Source organism: Myotis myotis, unplaced genomic scaffold (genome assembly GCF_014108235.1).
Source record: "Myotis myotis isolate mMyoMyo1 unplaced genomic scaffold, mMyoMyo1.p scaffold_m19_p_7, whole genome shotgun sequence".
Classification (NCBI taxonomy): Eukaryota; Metazoa; Chordata; class Mammalia; order Chiroptera; family Vespertilionidae; genus Myotis; species Myotis myotis.
Genome location: NW_023416379.1, coordinates 40,911,135 through 40,930,117, shown reverse-complemented (window position 1 = coordinate 40,930,117; position 18,983 = coordinate 40,911,135). Strand labels below are relative to the sequence as shown.

At 45.5% G+C, this 18,983-nt stretch overlaps 1 protein-coding gene and 1 pseudogene across 2 annotated transcripts in view; both read right to left on the bottom strand.

Moving 5' to 3' along the window:
- The window catches only part of LOC118660081 (prolyl endopeptidase), a 110,801-nt gene that overhangs the window by 32,282 nt on the left and 59,536 nt on the right, over positions 1 to 18,983 (bottom strand). For both annotated transcript variants that reach the window (XM_036317135.1, XM_036317134.1), the window contains exons 9-10: positions 15,555 to 15,752; positions 10,021 to 10,124 (exon numbers count right to left, since the gene is read on the bottom strand). In XM_036317135.1, coding sequence (XP_036173028.1) covers positions 10,021 to 10,124; positions 15,555 to 15,752 — 302 coding nt within the window. The remainder of the gene's footprint in view (positions 1 to 10,020; positions 10,125 to 15,554; positions 15,753 to 18,983) is intronic.
- On the bottom strand, positions 4,880 to 6,086 carry LOC118660082 (annotated as a pseudogene).

Sequence of the window (18,983 nt, the reverse complement as noted above, 5' to 3'; positions counted from 1 at the left end):
CATACTATTCATAGTTGATACTATGCTACTGATTCAGTTCTAATAAGCAGGAAATGACTTTCTACTTTTTAAAAAATAAGAAAATGAACTATAACATTTCCACCAAAACATAGTTTTCTAGCAAGGAGCTGTTTGTAGGTGTGAGTAACCTGAAATCTACCCACCTCAACATCAGCAAAGCTCACCAACCTGTAACTTTCACACAATTCTAAGACCAAGGTAAGCAAAATTGAAGCCTTTAAACTTGGTATCATCTATAGGTGTCTAAATACTAAAATCTCTGTGTATACGCCTATGTAGAGTTGTCACCTATGGGACCGAGTTGACACAGAGCCTGATCTCTGAGAGTGATGGCCTCTAATACAATATGTAAAGAACAATAAACCTAGACTGCCTCCCAGAAGTCAATCTAAACATTCAAATTAAATCAACACCTATTCCAATCTAACACCCTGGCGAAGCAAGCTGAGCAAATTCCTGAGACGCGGAGTCCCCGCCATCCCCCAGGTGAGCCCCCAGGAGAGCCGGTGATGGGGCTTCTTTCTACGGCGAATCCCCTGCTCTAAGTCACCGGCTGCGTTCCCGGCCTCACCTCGCTGCAGTCCCCGTTCAACATGTAAACAGGACCCGTCCCTCAGAGCAAAGTTCAGAGACATCAGAGGAAGGTCAGCACAGGCCTGGGTTCGCCTTGAGCGCTCATCCACCTACCACAGGGAAGGCGCAAGGAACCTTCCCAGGCCTGTCTTGGGGTTTGGGGGCTCAAACCTCAAGGCCACCTTCTGATTTTTACTGAAAGTGGGTTACATATTCTCAGGTTGCTGCAAAGTAATGTACTTTTTAACCTCCGAGAAGGATTTATGTGCAGTGATGCAGAGACCGAAGCAACTACAGATGTGGACCCCACAGCTCCTTTCTCTATTATCAGTCAGCAAGAAAGCAGAGACTCTCTTATCACTCACAGTCACACTATCGTAACAGCTGCCATCTGCAGGGGAAAGACTCACAAATGTGCCCTCTACGGAGAATGCCTGCATGACAAAGAGAATTCTAAAGAAGGGGAGAAATCTCTTTATGCAATGGTACTTATGGCACAGCGAAGCATGATATAAAAAAATTACACAACTACTTAGGCAATAAACTCAAGAACAACTGACTAAATGCAAAGCAGTTTTCTGATTGCAAGCATGGCGACCCTTACAAAGTTCTGGAAATGTTTCCCCACTCACTCTTCACGGACATGTCCTGAAGATTTCTGAGAACATGGTGTTATAGAAAATACTATCACTAATTCAGCTCTCCGCTCACTGAGGACGTGGATGAGTCAATATTCAAAAACTGTATGTGCTGCGTGCTCAGTGCAGAAGCTAGTATCAAAACACGAATTAATGTTCTGAGAACATGTCCTCCGAATTGGAAAGCCTGCATGCTGGCAACCAAACCAGTTATCACCACTAGAAACATCTAGACTAAACTAAAGGGAAAAAACTTCTTTACCCCAAGGCATCTTGGTAAACTCAAAGAATCATCTAATTTTAACATTTCTGTTCAACTACACAGCAAACCACATTTGGGATGTTCTTGATGTCTCAAGGGTATTACTGTGGGTAAACATCAAAAGTAAAATTCCTGTCCAGTGGTGTGGCTCAGTGGTTGGGTACTGACCAGGTCACGGTTCGATTCCCAGTCAGGGCACATGCCCGGGTTGCGGGCTTAACCCCCAGTAGATGTTGTGCAGGAGGCAGCAGATCAATGATTCTCTTGCATCATTGATGTTTCTCTCTCTCTCCCTTCTTTTCCGAATTCAATAAAGATATATTTTTTAAAAAGTAAAATTCCTACAAAGCGTAAGAGAACAGGAATCAGGATAAAAATGTATGTTATGTATTTATAATTCTTACTATTTTTTGTACTCTATTGATTTACGTTTGTTCTTGCCCCATAACACTGGTTCTTCCTTCTGAAAAACTGTCTTATAAAATGTGGAAACTACTAATGGAGTTTCTTCATAGTATACTCAGTTCACTGTTCTTTTTCACATTTATAAAATTTGTTTCATTTTGGGAGGAGAACAGCCAACTTCTCAGCTGGCTGAACAAAAAGGAGATACTGAGAAACCAAAAAAGTGCGCTGTTGCCCCACTCCACTCCTCCGCCGTGCCACACTCAACGCAGCACAAACACCACTCCATTCACAGACGGAACAACCTCTGCACAGGACACTGAGGGCACGAGTCCTTTCTTTCTCGAATTTTCGGGGAAATTGGGAAATCGTGGGGCTACGAAAGGGCAGAGGCAGTATCTGACGAAGGGTGGTGGGAAAGTCGTTCATGAGTATCAGTGGGGAGCGAGGAGCTGTGAAAGCACCCCAGGGCCATGACCAGCTTCCACCTCCACAGTGAAGGCTCCCTCCTCAATCCCGCCAGGAGGGTCCCTACCTCACAGCTTGGACTGAAGCCTGCACCTCCCCCTCCATCACTGTGGTAACATACTTGGGGTGTTTCACCTTTCAGATCTCTATGTCTCTGTTTTTCAGTTTGACTATAAATTCCCAAAATTAATTTATATAAATTAGTATTAATTGCCTGTGCCTGAAATCTCTCTATATTCCACAGCACCACCTGGCATTGGATGTCGTGTCATAAATATCTGCTGAAGACTAAATTTAGCTAACAGTTCCCTATTACTTCACTGTTGTTTAAAAGGAAACACATAACTAATGATAGATGTAGACAGATTTGTCTGGTAAATCACTTATTACCAAACCTGTTTAATAAGTGTCATTTCTAATGTTCAGTACTTTGACTTCTTTTTTGTGTTGTTGTTAATCTTCACCAGAGAATATTATCCCATTGATTTTTAGAGAGTGAAAGGAAAAGGCAGAGACAGAGAACCATCGATGTGAGAGACACATTGATTGGTTGCCTCCCACATGAGCCCTGACCAGCACCAGGGCCTGAGCCTGCAACAGAGGTATGTGCCCTTGACCGGAATCAAACCGGGACCCTTCAGTCCACAGGGTGAAGTTCTATCCACTGAGCCAAACCAGTTAGGGCTACTTCTTCTTTTTAAGGACATGGGCACAGAGGTTGTAAGCAAAATTATGTGGTCCTGTCATTCACAATAAAAAGAAAAGACTGGTCGATTGTAGATTTGATAAACTATCTAAAACTAAATTCCTAATGTACCCCAGACTGGAAGAAAAATGAAGTTTTCCAGGATCTGATTTCAAAATTCTATTTCTTCTTCTTCTTTTTTTTAAATGATTCAAGGATTTATTAAGTCATACATGCAAAACATACTGCTAACTGCATTAGCAAAAGATCAATGTAAAAACATTCCATAATTCTGCAAATGTCACTGTAAAAAATGTTGTTCTAGTGGTTGAAAGGTCCAATTTTGTATTCTTGCCAATGGGTAAGCTGTACAGAACATCTTAGCACAAGCACAAAGCACAAAGTTACAATCTGCCACCCAAAGAAACATGGTTAGGCAGAGCAACAGGAAGTGTGTCCACACAGGGAGGTGGAGGGGGGCAGCAACAGTCAAGGTACAGTGCTGGGGATCTGGCAAGACAGGGTGGTAAGAAGGTTCATAGTTTAAGAATTTCTAAAATACTTAAAAAACTGTAAAGATGCAACACGTGATTTTTACATCTAGTTACTAGAAAACTAAGGAAAGCACTTATTACCTTTGAATAAAAGAACGTGAAAACAGGTATTCACTTTTACTAATGTACAAAAAAACTAATGCATTATCAAGAAAGATTTTATACCAGGAAGCATATTGCTCATTGAGAAGGGGGGGGTCTATAAGAAAAGCACTAAGTTAGCAACGATGGGAATGACCAGTTCCAAGATGAATTAAATGCCCAATTGTGGGAGAGATTAAAGTTTTAAGAAAAAGGAAAATCTTAAGAAAACAATGATTAATACCAACTTCCACCATCGACTGCATTTGACAGAAATTAACCTTTTTCAAATTTTACCCGTGACACTTTTATTCAGTTTGTTACACGTACAATGTGGTGCAAGTTAATCTCCACTTCACATTTTGTCAAAATACTGTCTTCATCCTTGGATCACATAGTGTTCCCCACACTCCACCCCAGGGTGCCCGTGAGAGCAGAATACTTCATCAGAGGAACATGCGAGGAAGGGTTCTGTTCACGATCTCAGCAAAAGCTAATATACTGATTTTTTAAAAATCTTACTACTGGCTTAACCGGTTTGGCTCAGTGGATAGAGCATCGTCCTGCAGACTGAAGGGTCCCAGGTTCGATTCTGGTCAAGGGCATGTACCTTGGTTTCGGGCATATCCCCAGTAGGGGGCGTGCAGGAGGCAGCTGATGGATGTTTCTCATCGATGTTTCTAACTCTCTATCCCTCTCCCTTCCTCTCTGTAAAAAAAATCAATAAAATATATTTTAAAAAAATCTCACTACTAAATAAAAAAGATCAATCCAAGGAGTTGAGTTGATATACAGAACAATATTAGGTAATGAACATGGGTTGATAAGTTATAAATGGCAACATTTTGTAAAGCAGGCTGCGTGTGAAATTCGTGAGCAAGCGTCTGCCTTCCCTAACTTCAGAAGCTGGTCTCAAAGACAAAGGCCTTGAAACAGTTTAGTGCAGTGGTTCCCAAACTTATTTGGCCTACCGCCCCCTTTCCAGAAAAAAATATTGGCGCCCCCTGGAAATTAATTTTTTAAAAATTTTAATAGCAATTAAACAGAAAGATATATGTATTAATGTTTCTACCTTTTCCGTAAAATATAGTAAGAAAGGTGTAAATTAGAAACATTGAAGTTTGAAATTATGAAACTATTTATTGAACTCAGAATAGAAAGGTAATACAAAAAAAGTTAAAACAAATGCACCTGTGGCCATCACCGCGCCCCTGGACCGCTGCAGCGCCCACCAGGGGGCGGTAGCGCCCACTTTGGGAATCACTGGTTTAGTGCTTAGTGTTCTTAGCACAACAATGCAACTTAGTTCACAATGAATTCTGGCAACTCTTTACCTGAGCAAGAATAGGGGCTTTTGAAAAATAAGGCTTTAAGAAAGCTTGTCACTTTAGCGCTAAATTTTAATAGAATGTGAAAGTTTGAATCCTTACACTTACTTGTTTAAATAAAACCTAAAAATTACTGATTGGTTCTAAACGCTTTTATGGAAAAGCTAATTTGTAACAAAATCTTGGCACTGAGTGCGAAGGCTCCATAGTTTTTGAGCAAAGCATACAGGGCAACGGGGAGAGGGCCCAACATTAACGACAGCAGGCGTTTTCTCTTCCTCTTCTTGGCGGGCGGCGGGCAGAGAACGGCTCGAACACTGTCTTGAGGCCTCGCTGTGTGAGAGCCGCCGAGCACTCCAGGCATTTTACAGCACCGAGCTCCTTGGCCATGGCTAAACCCTGCGGGTAGGTGGTGGGGGTCAGCTTCTTCTCCTTCAGTTTCTCAATCGTGTCTTTATCATCCCTAAGATCAAGCCTGGTTCCCACCAGGAGGATGGGAGTGTTGGGGCAACGGTGTCGAACTTCAGGTACCACTTTGCACGAACGTTCTCACATGATGCAGGACTCACAAGAGAAAAGCACCACAGTGGGGCTATATTCTCCGGGAAATACACTGGTAGTATCACTGATCAGAAGGCAAGTTATACCTACAGCTCCGTCTCCCACCACCACACCTGATGGCCTGCATCTGGGCCGCTGCGGGGGGACGGGGGTCGCAGAGGTGGCGCCGGGGGCTGAGGAGGGAAGTGGCGGGCTCGGGGCGCGGTGGGTGGGCTCATGGCTGCAGGCAGCGGGGCATCGGGTGCGAAGCCCACTGTCCATGCTGCCTCGTCCTCCAACGGGAAGCCGAAGCCCAGCAGCGGCCACCACCCAAAGCTGGAGAAAACTGCCTCAAAATTCTATTTCTGATACAGATCAATTTTCTACCCACAGCTGCCGTCAGGAATGGATAAAGGCTATGTAGAGGGCAGCTTTGCTCTGCTGTCAGCAAAATACGATACTATATCCTTCACCCCTGCCCCACCCCCGCCCCACTCAAGGTGCTCTGGGCCCTGCCTGCGTGTAGGTCACACTAAGCGCACCCTCTGTGGCTGCTGTAGCTGCCTGTTTCTCCGCCCCTCCCTTCCCCTCTCTTGGGCATGGTCTGCTACCAGCTACACCGCCAGGCAGACGCGCAGCGTCTTCACCACCACTACCGGCACTGCCCAGCCAGGCAGGGTCATCGGTGCTGCAGTACGTGCTTCAACACGGCCACGGTGCCTCACGGACTGTAAAAGGGAATGAACAGCCCGGGGAGAGTCTTTTTAAATTACATACGGAATAAACATACACACCAGGGTCGTGTGGAATCGGAAGTGGCATCACCCTAACGTGAGAGAAAACAAAAACAGAGTATCTGTTTCTCAAAATGCGGTGGCTCCTTTCACACGCCGTCAGCATGCTTTCCATTCATACACAGGTCCCTCTGGAGGGCAGCTTTTACAGCGGTCGGTCACTGCCGGCCAACACCGCCGAGAGCCTGATCAAAATGCGAGGACATCTGTCACACTCATGTCTGACGTCCGAGCTCCGCTGCACACTCAGATCTCAACCACGGCGACACGGATGTTCAGTGAAACTAGTCTATGGTGCTGTGCATTCCAAAGGCACCTTTACACATGGACAGACTCTGTTTTAACGACTCAGTGCAGTATGTGTGAGGTGTACCATCGATAGATATAAAAATCTCCTGTGGGTATTATACATGGGCACAGCTCTGTTTTCTAAAACACGGAAATGAGGAGTAGCGCATTCAGACTGTAAACCAACGTGTTCTGTCCAGGTACCAACTCTCTGAATATTTACCATGAACTTTCTCCCCGAGTGCAGCAGTACAAATAAAAGGTTGTAAGTGTCTGTGCAGCCAGGGAAGTTCTCACTGTGAAGTAAAGAGTTGGACACAGAGGAATTCAGGGAGTTTTACTATGACGCGGGCAACTGGCATCACCCAAGCGCCTTTCCTCTCCAGTTTCCCCTGGAGACTGCAGGCTGCTACCTATGTCCGCGGGGCAGAGAGATTCCTACTCCACACAAGCGCTTGCTTGGCTGCAAAGTTTTATCTTTCCCTTTGTAATTGGAAACAATACACATTAGGTGACGGGTCTCTCTGTGCAGCACCTGTGAGCATCACCAGTGTTATCAGAACAGGAAACAACAGCGACTAGTACTTGACAGGAGGGACGATCCCAACCACCCGCACTGAGAAGAGTTTCGTCCTGGTAAGAAGCTGCCTCCCTGACAGCTGTCACCATTCCAAGTCCCCTCCCCTCCCTGAACGCCAAAGGGAACTGCACAGGGGGGCAGTTTGGTGTGGGCAGATGGAGAAGATAATTTGTTTTTTCAATCTAGACCTGAGGGGGTGGGTAGGTGATATGAGCAGGAGACAGGGGGTCTCTTGTAGGCAGCTCTGCCCAGTTCTAGGGCAGAAGATGCCACTATTCCTGGGCATCCCTGCCACTGCTGATCTCCAAGGCAATGAGGTGCGCGCACACACATCCACGCCCTGGGGACCAGGCGAGGACTAGAAGTAGGCCCTGAGATGGCCAAATGTTACAGGTGACAGGGACACATGGTCTACACGTGGAGAAAAGGAAAAACAGCAAAGAATGACAGCCTAAAATACAGGACTAGGCTGAAATGGATATGGAAGACTGAAAGTCTGTTATATTTATTGCCAATACTGACTGGAAAAAAAAATCATTTTATTCTATGTGCCAGACACTTATTATACATCTTCTCATATAATCCTACAGGAATCCTGCAAAGTAGATACTATCTGTATTTTACAGCTGAAAAAATGGTGGCGGAAAGGTTAAGTGACTCGCCCAATGTCACCCGACCAGGAGATGCAGATGTTAGGCCTGATGTGGCTTCATGACAAAGGCCCTATGCATCTCCTGAGAACATTCTGATCTTATGAATCCTATTTATACAGACCAGAGAGCAGCTCACTTTTTCTTTGAGGGCTAAGTGTTAAGTGTTTTAGGCTGTGTGTGCCGTACAGTCTCTGTTGCACCCACCCAGGTAAAGCGGGAAACAGCCACAGAGACTAGGTAAACAAATGGGCATGGACGTTCTCCAGTAACCGGAGGCCAGTCTGCCAGCTCCAGATACAGCTCAGGGGTTGGCAAACGCAGAGCTGGGCCAGATCCGGCCCACAGCTGGTTTTTGTAAACAAAGCTTTATTTCTTTTATCATCAAGATCTAGCCCAGCATCTAGACCAGCGGTTCTCAGCCTGTGGGTCGCGACCTCTTTGGCGGTCGAACGACCCTTTCACAGGGGTCGCCTAAGACCATCCTGCATATCAGATATTTTTTTTAAAAAATATATTTTATTGATTTTTTTACAGAGAGGAAGGGAGAGAGACAGAGAGTTAGAAACATTGATGAGAGAGAAACATCGACCAGCTGCCTCCTGCACATCTCCTACAGGGGATGTGCCCGCAACCCAGGCACATGCCCCGACGGAACTGAACCCGGGACCCTTCAGTCCACAGGCTGACGCTCTATCCACTGAGCCAAACCGGTTTCGGCATCAGATATTTACATTACGATTCATAACAGTAGCAACATTACAGTTATGAAGTAGCAATGAGAATAATTTTATGGTTGGGTCACAACATGAGGAACTGTATTTAAAGGGCCAGAAGGTTGAGAACCACTGCTCTAGACTATTTCTAGACAGTGAAGAGTAATGGGCTGAGCTCAAATAACGCCCTCGTTTCACAGAAACACTCTCAGGAGCATCAGTGCTCTTTGTTCTAACCTTCCTTCATTCCTAACTTCCTAGTCTGTGGTCAGTGGGGTCCAGCCCTCCAGGTGGGAGAGCCCTGATAAACACTTGGTGCCCGAGGTCACCTCTCACTGCGAAGGAGCAGGGCCATTCTGTGCCATCGACCGATAAGTGATTCAGTTTCTGGGAGGCATAGGATCTTGGGCAGCTGAATAGATAAAAAATGGAGATTCTTAACCTAAAAAGATGGTGACCACAGATTGAGTTTGTGGTGCCATGACAATGAATTAGTTAATTCACCCATTCTAATATTTTATGTTAATCCTCACCTGAGAATATTTTTCCATTGTTTTTGTTTGTTTGTTTTAAGAGAGAGTGAAAGGGAGGAGGAGAGACAGAGAGAAACATCAATGTGAGAGAGAAACATCAATTGGCTGCCTCCCGCACAGGCTCGACAAGGGCCGTGTGGGGATGGAGCCTGCAACTGAGATAGGTGCCCTTGACTGGAATTGAACCTGGGCCCTTCAGTCTGCAGGCTGACACTTTATCCACTGAGCCAAACCAGCTAGGGCAGTGGTCGGCAAACTGTGGCTCACGAGCCACATGCGGCTCTTTGGCCCCTCTTCCACAAAATACCACGTGGGGGTGCGCACGTACAGTGCGATTGAAACTTCGTGGCCCATACGCAGAAGTCGGTATTTTGTGTAAGAGCCACACTCAAGGGGCCAAAAGCCGCATGTGGCTCGTGAGCCGCAGTTTGCAGACCACTGGGCTAGGGCATGCTAATATTTTATGGTGTGCCCACTCTGTGCCAGGCAGAAACACATATTAAATTCAGACTGAAAAGACTTATAGCACTTGAGTAAATACTTCACATAGTGCAAATCTATGTTGCTATTTATGACACCATAAGACTTGAGCCAGAACACAAACCACTGCAAGCAAACAGACTAACATAGACAAACTGTGTTGCTTTGATAGCTACCAAAGTGAGATCCCCCAGACAAGGGAGTCTGGCTTCTTGTCAAGAGTTGCAGCTCTGGGAGAACTTGTAAGATCTGGGAGGACAGAGGCCATCCTGGCTCAGTGCCCAGACCCGGGAACTCCGAAAGGATCTGTCATCCGTATTTCTGTGGATCACCTCCACAGCTGCTGACGAGCTGGGCCGGGAAGGCCCAGCTTAGAAGTCAGATTTTCTAACTCGCATTATCAAGAGCAAACACTCCTCCATACCTGGACGGTCTGGTAATCGGAAGCATCGATTCCTTTCACAGTCACCTCTCGGAAGACTCTTGGCTCCAGCTCCTCTTTGGTGAGATCACAGTGATAAATGATGCCTAGAAGGAAGCGGAAGTCTACGTTTAGTCCATGAACACACCAGACACAGGGGGACAAGGATCACAAAGCATAATCAGATGCCATGAGGAGCGGGAGGAGCATCAGGGAGCATGAGAAGAGGGAAGAGCTAACTGTGGAAATGTAACAGGTCTGCTCCACGCCAAGTCACGTAGGAGCACAGGCAAAATAACATGGGAAATTTCACACAGGGCCGTTATGTCTGAGAGCCGATTACAACGGAAAAGACAAATGAGTGCCCCAAAGTCAAGAGCCAGTGAGGGGTCTCCTGATGGCAATCTGGGGCTCTTGCTACCTACCCACCACCCACTCATTCACGGACACACAGGTGGACAGCAATCAGGGACCAGAGATGATTGGGGAGCCATTCTCAAATTTGCTTTACAATTTTGATTACCCCAGTAATTGTGCATAACACAAATTGAAAAATATGCACCAAGATTTCCAGCTTATTTAACCACTAATTAAAATTCTATTTCCTGAATTTAATGCTGACATTTAACAACTAAATCGGAGGAACAATAAATAGGACAAGTCCCACTGTTTGAGAAAAACAGCACTGCTGTGGTTTATGAAACAGAATTAGTCATCCAGAATGGCTGGTGTGGAAACAGCCCTCCCACGGGATACTTTACACATATACTGTCAAATATATGAAAAATCTGTTCAGTGATCCCCATGCTTGCTGGAAAACCAGAAACCAAACGGTGCTCCCACAGGACACATTCTAAATGACTGATCTGGAGTAAAACCGTGGCTTGCGTTCTTCTCAACTCCTCTGTGTATGTTCTCCACTAACAGTTGAGAAACATACTCTGCCCCCCACTGGCAAAGAGAAGTACATTTAGATTCCTTAACAGCATGACTGCTAATCCAGACGAATGTTACCCCAATCATCACGCTTACAGACACAGTGTGTGAAGGCACGATCACAGGGTGTATGATTAACATCAACAGCGGGGAGATAAGTAACATGATTCAAGTATTGGCTTTCTTCGGTATGAAGTATAACTTAAATACTTCCACACTGCACTCTGGGCAGACGCTGAATTTTCCTAGATGAATGTCCTCTTGAGGGAAGTGTCTATCTTCAGATTTATGTGAATTGTGGAAAAGCTTCTTGTTCAGTACCTGCTCCCCTCTTTCCCAAAATACACAAACCATCTGAATCTTTGAAGAAAAAGCACACCAAACCACCAAACAACTACAGCTAGAGATGGCAGACCAAGCACGTACCCCGTGAGCAGCTGACTCGCCCTGGCATCACCGCTACCTCTAGTGCAGGGCCTGCCAGGGACCCGGGAGCCAGGACTCCCAGTGCTGACAGTTACCGGGCCAGTGAGCTTAGACAGCCACCAAAGGACTAGAATGCACATTCCCTAGTGAAATAAATGAATAGAAAATACACTCTAAACGCCTGTTTATCCAGGAAAAAGAAATTCAGACACTCAATCCTCTAACAGTGGAGTGAAGTAAGTATACCACAGGGGCTGGCTACTGCCTGATCCCTATTCTTCTGTCTTCTGGGAAGAGGCTGTGTTAACCCTGAAGGTACCACTACTTAATATAGTTAGCTGATCAATACTTTCTATTTACATATTCGCACATTCACACTGTAATGTAAATCCTTATAATGTAACGATGTTTGGTGTCCAAGTACAAGTGAAGGTGGGGTTTGGAGAAATCCTAGATTCACGAACCAGAAAGGACTGGTTAGGTGATCTCTAGGAAATCAATTCCAAAATTTAAGGGTGAAAGAGAGATTTGGTATATGGGAGTCCCTTAAGGTGTCTGGACTTGAGGAGATGGGTCACTGATGAAAACAAGGCAGGGCTGGTCAGCTGGGATATTCCTGCTATAATTTGAAATAAATGTACAGAGGTGAAAGAAATGGGAGTTAGGAAAAGGGGTAACTCTATGAGAAACTGTGAAAGAAGAATCAGAAGGATAAGAAAGACTGGATATGTAAAGAAAAGGCAAAAGAACTTTGCAAAAGGTGACCCACGTAGAGACTGCTTTGTCTGATTGAGGTTGGGTTTTAGGATTTTTAAAAGAAAAAAATAAATAAAAACTAAAACAAGTCTCTTTAAAAATTTTGTGCTCCTTGGTATTTTCTTAACAGAGTCGAAAATGTATGTATGTCCCCACAAAAGCTTGCTCATGGATGTTTACAGCAGCTTTATTCACGATTGCCAAAACTTAGAAGCAACCAAGAGGTCCTTCAGTAGGTGAAGGTGTAAATGGACGATGCTACATCCAGAAAATGGAATATTATTCAGTGCTAAAGAGTAATAAAGACACGGAGTATCCTGAAACGCATATTACTAAATGAAAGAAGCCAATCTGATAAGAAGCCAATACTGTGTGATTCCAACGATATGACATTCTGGAAAAGGCACAATTAAGGGGACAATAAAATAAACAGTGGCTGCCAAGGGTTGGGACATGGGGTGGGTGGAAAAAGCAGAGCACAGAGGATTTTTAGGGGAGTGAAAGCATTTTGTAGGCTACCATAATGATGGATGCATGTCACTGTACACTTCTCCAAACCCACAGAAAGTACAACACTAAGAGTGAATCCTAAGGTAAGTTATAGACTTGGGGTGATCATGATGTGTCAGTGTAGGTTTATCAGCTGTATAACAAATGTAATACCCTTGGAGGGGTGTTGATGGTGGGAGAGATTACACATGTGCAGGGGCAGGGATTATATGGTAAATCTCTGCACCTTGCCCTTAATTTTGCTGTGAACCTAAATCTGCTCTAAAACTCTTAACACATTTCGTACCACTCAGGAGTTTTCTCGTGGTTCGCGCGCCATCTGTTAAGGACCGCTCATGAGTGTTCTCGTTTTTCACGCCCATGGAAAAAGGAGCGAATCTAGATACTTATGTAAATTTTGTCTGGCCCCTCTTCATAGAGGAAAATGTTTTACGTAGTACCATACGTTAAAAAAGTACTAGGAACTTTAATTGTTTAATTGTTTTTGTAAATAAAAATGTTATAATTATTGAAAAACAACACCTAAAGTGCATTATGATGATTTAAATAACGTGCAGTTTGCCCAAAAACGTGCGGTCCCTGGCGTATGTCTTAGAGATTTCTATGCGGTACACAATGTGTTAATATATATATATTTGCCTTTCCCAAACGGTTTGAGAAGGTTCTTTAATTTCTGGTTCCCAGAGCCATGCTCTGCTGTATAGGATTTTTACAATGTGCAAGTCTGTCTGGAGCTCACCTTAGACAACCCGCCCAGGTTTCCTGAGTACAGAATTAATTGGCTCGACAGCTAAGTGATTCGAGCCACAGGGAATAAGAGCCTCGTCCGTCACGTTGCCCAGGCCGCCTGTTTTCTCCCAGGTGTGACTCAGGATACCAAACTCCTAAATGGCTTGGGCATAAGGCACGTCTGCACTAGGCACGTCCTTGGGGACCACAGTCAGCTGTGGCCTGCACCTGCCAGGTGGATCACACGTCCACAGCAGCTGGAGCTGCAGCGACTTTGGGCCCCAGGGCTTTGCTTCTAATTTAGTCAGCTGTCGTGGACAGCTAACCTTCAGAGGCCGGAGCGAGACGGCCTTTAAGGTGATATACACATGCTGACAATTAATTACATGGCCATTCTTACATCTGGACCAAAAGGCCTGAGTCTGGAAGTCCTGTTCTTTGGTTTTAGATATCAAATTGCATTAAGGAGAGAAAAAAACAAAGCTGGAGGCAAAATGAAGAAGAGAAAAAGGAGAGGAACAAAGCATTACAGCCGCAAATGAAAGCTTGTTCAGAAGCTGCCTGGCACTGCAGAACGAAGAACACACTTCTCTTTTCAACCTTCACAGCCACGGTCACGGATAACATTTCACTGCTTGGCACAGAACCCACCATTCTGCACTGGGACAATGAGTTCTTTCTTCCCCAGTAACGACGAGCTTGTTCCTGTAATAAATGGCCACGTGGGGTCATGGAAGGAGGTTTACGGGCCTCTGGTGACTCTGGCTTTTATTAAGTGTAGGTGAGTCACCCTCTACCCTGTTCTTCTCAGCCCTTTATCCATTTGTTTCAACTATGCGATTTTCCAATGTTAAACTTCTAGAACTGCTGTAACCTTAGCGAATGAACTGTGGACCCTGCAGCAGTGGGTTGGGAACGGCTATCTGGAGGAAACTGGCTGTTCTTAGTTCCTGTCCATTAGCTGCCACTGTACCTCAGTACCCAGGGGAGAGAGGTGAGGCACAGGACACCCGTCCGTCCCTGACTCCTGGCCCTGGTTTCCACATCCTTGTGGGCACTTTTCCTGGGCCCCCTAGATCTTCCGAAAGGCACATGGGAAAGTAAAGCTTACTAGGTGTGCCATCAGACCTACTTACAGAACAGCACTCTGGATTTTAATAACCCTGAGAGCAACCTGCCAGATGATAAGGTTCCTATGAATGGCTTGCTCTGTGACTTCGAGGTGCAAAAAAAAAAAAAAAAAAAAGTATGAGGCATCACTGTCATCTGGCCAAACTCCAGAGCCAAGTCAGTACCTGCCCAGCTCTCCCGTTTGCTGTACTTGCCAAGGATAAAACTATTGCAACAAAACTGGGTAGGACCAAAAGGGCTATGGAGGAACTTGAAAACAAACAAGGAAACGTGCACAAACTTTTTCAGCCAGACTGATCTCAGGATAGGGCCTGCTCGGTCCAAGGCAAACTGCCAACTGAACCAGGCTCCTGGGACAAGTCGGAGTACATGTATGGCTTCGGCAATTGCAAAAAACAGCCAAGGGGAGAAGCAAACAAAACCAAAACAAAGCAAAAGAGAGTGACCGACTTTTTAAAAAGTAAAAAAGATAGCTATGTTGACTTTGGGTAAAATTAACTACATGACATTTACATGAAAAGTAAAACTACAATTGATGGGCATTTTTTCCTTTATATTAGACCAAATAAGTTTTTTTCTATATGATGCAAGACTATATTTTTAGACTTATCTTTATTCAGTTCAACAACGGCAGGATTTATTCTTAGTTTATTCTCGAAAACAATTGTAATGTCAGATGTGAGTACAGATTTTTATTTTAAGCTTTTAGTTCTGTGCACTGTGACTGCCCTGGTCCATTCAGACCAAGGCTGAATTTAAGATTATATGTGCTCCTGCGGATTTTTTTCATCAACCTAGAACAACAGTTGGTCCTGTCCCCAGAACAGAGACTCAGGACTCAGGACACAAGATTAATGACGGTACAGTTTCGGCGGCTGCATTTCCCTTGGTTCTGAGCGTCTGTTTTTCTGTTTTACTCCCATTAAGTGATGTGGCTGTAATACAGCATATGTGATTTTCAACTTCATAGCATTATATTCCCATTTCCCCAAAGACACCCAAACACTGGTCTGGTTTTGGGACTGAGCGGCACTGGTGGGTAGACTCACCTGGAGACAGGAAGGAAGTGAACTGGTAAAAGATCTCGGTGTCCTTCTTCTGCCCGCTGTAGCCCACGATGCTGCCCACCTCGAGCGGGAAGGTCTTCAGGAGGGCGCCCGTGGCCAGGTCGTGGAGCTGCAGTGTGTTCTTCACGTCGTGGAGGTAGCACAACACCAGAAAGTTAGCCCTGACGCAGGCTACCCATTCTGAAAAGACAAGAACAGACAAAGCCTCAGGTGGTTTTGCAAAGGCGAGGACGGCACACCGATGTCGCTGGACAGTAGTTCTGGAACTCCAGGGTGCTATGCAGCAGTGCGCCTGGCAAGGTGACTGTACAACTACTTTTCATCATTCACCTAGCGTCCAGCATATTCTCTTCATAGTGATTGTCACTGTGGTGTCTAGAGGAAACAAAATACTCTCCACCTTGGGCCAGGGGCTGCGATTACCCAGATAATGTGTGTACTATACATAACCTGCCTACCTACTCTGTGTTCAATATCATGCTACAGGAAATATAAGAAAGAAACAACAAAAAACAAATCAAAATCCATTTCCATCAGGGTTGTTTATTCGGCAAAAATGTATCAAGCCTTTGGAACATTCCAGGTTCTCTGCAAGGTGCCGGGAGACCAGCAGGAAGATGATGGCACCTCTGCCCTTAAGATACAACCACGTAAAAACACAGCTAGTAATGTGCAAGCAAAGGTGAGGCACCGGCTGGCTGCAGACGCAAAAAAGTGAGAGCCTTTCAGCAAGTGCTGAATTGAGTCTCGAGCACAGGCCAGAGCTAGGAATGAGGAGAGAGAAAAGGAATGAGAATGAACCAATGAATGCACAGCAGGAAGGGAGGGAGGGGAGGGAGGGAGGGAGCTAATAAAACAGGTGAGAGGTCTGTTTTTAAGAAGAAAAAGGTTGTCCAGTCTGGGGGTGAGTGGCGATGGTGGTCTGAAGGGGGCTTCAGTGAGCTGAGTAGGAGCGGAGTGTAGGTCAGACTTGGCAGTTACTGAGGAGCTACTGTTTGGATAAAGGGGATACAAATAGAGATGACATCCACGAAGGATACAGAACAAAGGGGTGCACAGGGATGGAGGGAGACCAGGAAGAACAAACCTGCAGAAAGCCAGTGAAATCACACCAGTGTGGGTCAAGTCTGGAGATGTAAGAAAATAAATGAAAGGAAAAAAAATAAAAAAATAAAAAATAAATGAAAGGCAAGTTCCCCCCCAAAATCCCAGGGCTTGGTGATCGTGGGGAAATGGGAAGTCAGGTAGAGAGACGAGTCCTCCTCACTCCCAGGGTTGCAACGTCAGTATCGGTATGGTCCTGCGGCAGCGCTGGGAGAGTGCAGGGGGGCGAAAAAAACAGAAGGGCAGGCACAGAGCACAATCTGTTTCGTTCTGGACAAGATGAGCCTAAGGCAGTGGTCGGCAAACCGCAGCTCACGAGCCACATGCGGCTCTTTGGCCCCTTGAGTGTGGCTCTTCCACAAAATACCATGTGCGGGCGCGCACGTACAGTGCGATTGAAACTTCGTGGCCCATGCGCAGAAGTCGGTTTTCGGCCTGGGCGAGTCTATTTTGAAGAAGTGGCGTTAGAAGAAGTGGGGGATGTCGATCAGTTGGGCGGGCGGCGGGATACACAGCGCAGGGAGGCGTACGCGATTCATGTAGGAGTTGAGGATGGGAGAGTTGGAAGGGGTCGACCTCAGCGAACGTACCTCAATCAGATTGAGGACGTTTTTAGCAAAGGCCAGCTTAGGAGTACCCTAATTACGTTAATAACAACGTACCTACCTATATAGTTTACGTTTAAAAACTTTGGCTCTCAAAAGAAATTTCAATTGTTGTACTATTGATATTTGGCTCTGTTGACTCATGAGTTCGCCGACCACTGGCCTAAGGGAAGGCCAGGCTGTCCAGAGGGAGAGATGCTGTTATGAATGGACAGATGCAAGGACAGGACTGCAGGTAACAGCTCCAACACGGGGACAAGCCTTTCTTGGGTTTCATGGGGAAGTGAATTTTAAACTCATTTTTATTATTAATACTTTTCATCTTCACCCGAGGGTATTTTTCCATTGACTTTTAGAGAGAATGGAAGGGAAAGGGAGAGACAGAGAGAGAGAAACATCCATGTGAGAGAGATTCATAGATTGGTTGCCCTTGTCCAGAGTTGAACCTGGACCCTTCAGTCCACCAGCGTCTAATGCTCTATCCACTAAGCCAAACCAGCTAGGGCCACATGCTCATTTTTTAAAACCCATGGAACTAGTAGTTCACGCTTGTAACATTACCAGCTATCAGCACGAGCCAGGCGTCGTCAGAGGGAGCTCCGAGGACCACCAGAGCTCCCATCCGGTTGGTTGTTACCACAGCAAACCCGTCCTTCAGGTAAGACACAAAGAACTTTCCCAGCCACAAGCCAGGTGCTCCTTCTCCAATGCGATTTTTTTTTTTTTTTTTTTTTTTTACAAAAGTGCCTCAATCAAGTAATCTATTTCATGCAGCCTTAATGTTTTACAGAAAGTAGAGAGGAAAAACAGAAGTAAATTACTTGTCAAGGAATCCTTGGTGTTAACTGCAAACACATCAGAATTATACAACAGACAAAGCGAAGAAGAAAGGACAAGGAGATTTGCAGGCGCCATCAATAACAGCTCTGACTTTATGGCTGTGCTTTATGACTCATCTCTAGTTTTTATTCTCAACTGGGCATTCTGTGCTAATGATAGATAGCAAATTCAACTGCGCTTCCCTCGGACTGATGAGTTCCAGGGAATAGTGAAGGTCTCCCCTTTCCAGTCCAAGGAACTTCTAATCTTCCAGAGGAAGGTTATAAAAATATATCACCCCCACGTCTCGAAGCAGCGATTTGCATTTCATTAGGTCCACAAGGGAAATAGGATGTCACCTTAAGGCACAGCCAAGCCACTTTTAGGGGGGCTTTAAACGGCAGAAAAGTCACATGCTTTGGGAAACAGTTAGGTTTCTGAGAGCTCCCCATTGAAGAATCACGGACCCAACCTGCCCTGCGTCTGAAAGCCACCCAGGACGCCCTGCAGGAAGGCTGGTGCTACCAAAGTCTCACTTGGACCTGCCAACATGAGGCCAGTTCACGTGGCACTTAAGAGGCACTAAATGTCCGGCTCTTACCACCCACCCTTAGGGGGCACATTCTGTCTCAATTTGCACAGAAGCCACCAGGCAACCAGAATCACTACACATCCAGTTCCTCACAGGAAGTTGTTGAAGGAAATGGCCAAAAACCTGTTTCTTGACCCCTTCATCCAAATATAAATGAGGGCACGGAGTGAATGGAAGGTTCTGGAGAGACAAGCGAAGGGATTTCCTTGGAGAAAGCCCAGTCATGCTGTAAGCCCCCCTCCCCACTGGGGAGACAGCACTGGTGTCCAATCCAACGCGAGAGGCTAAAGG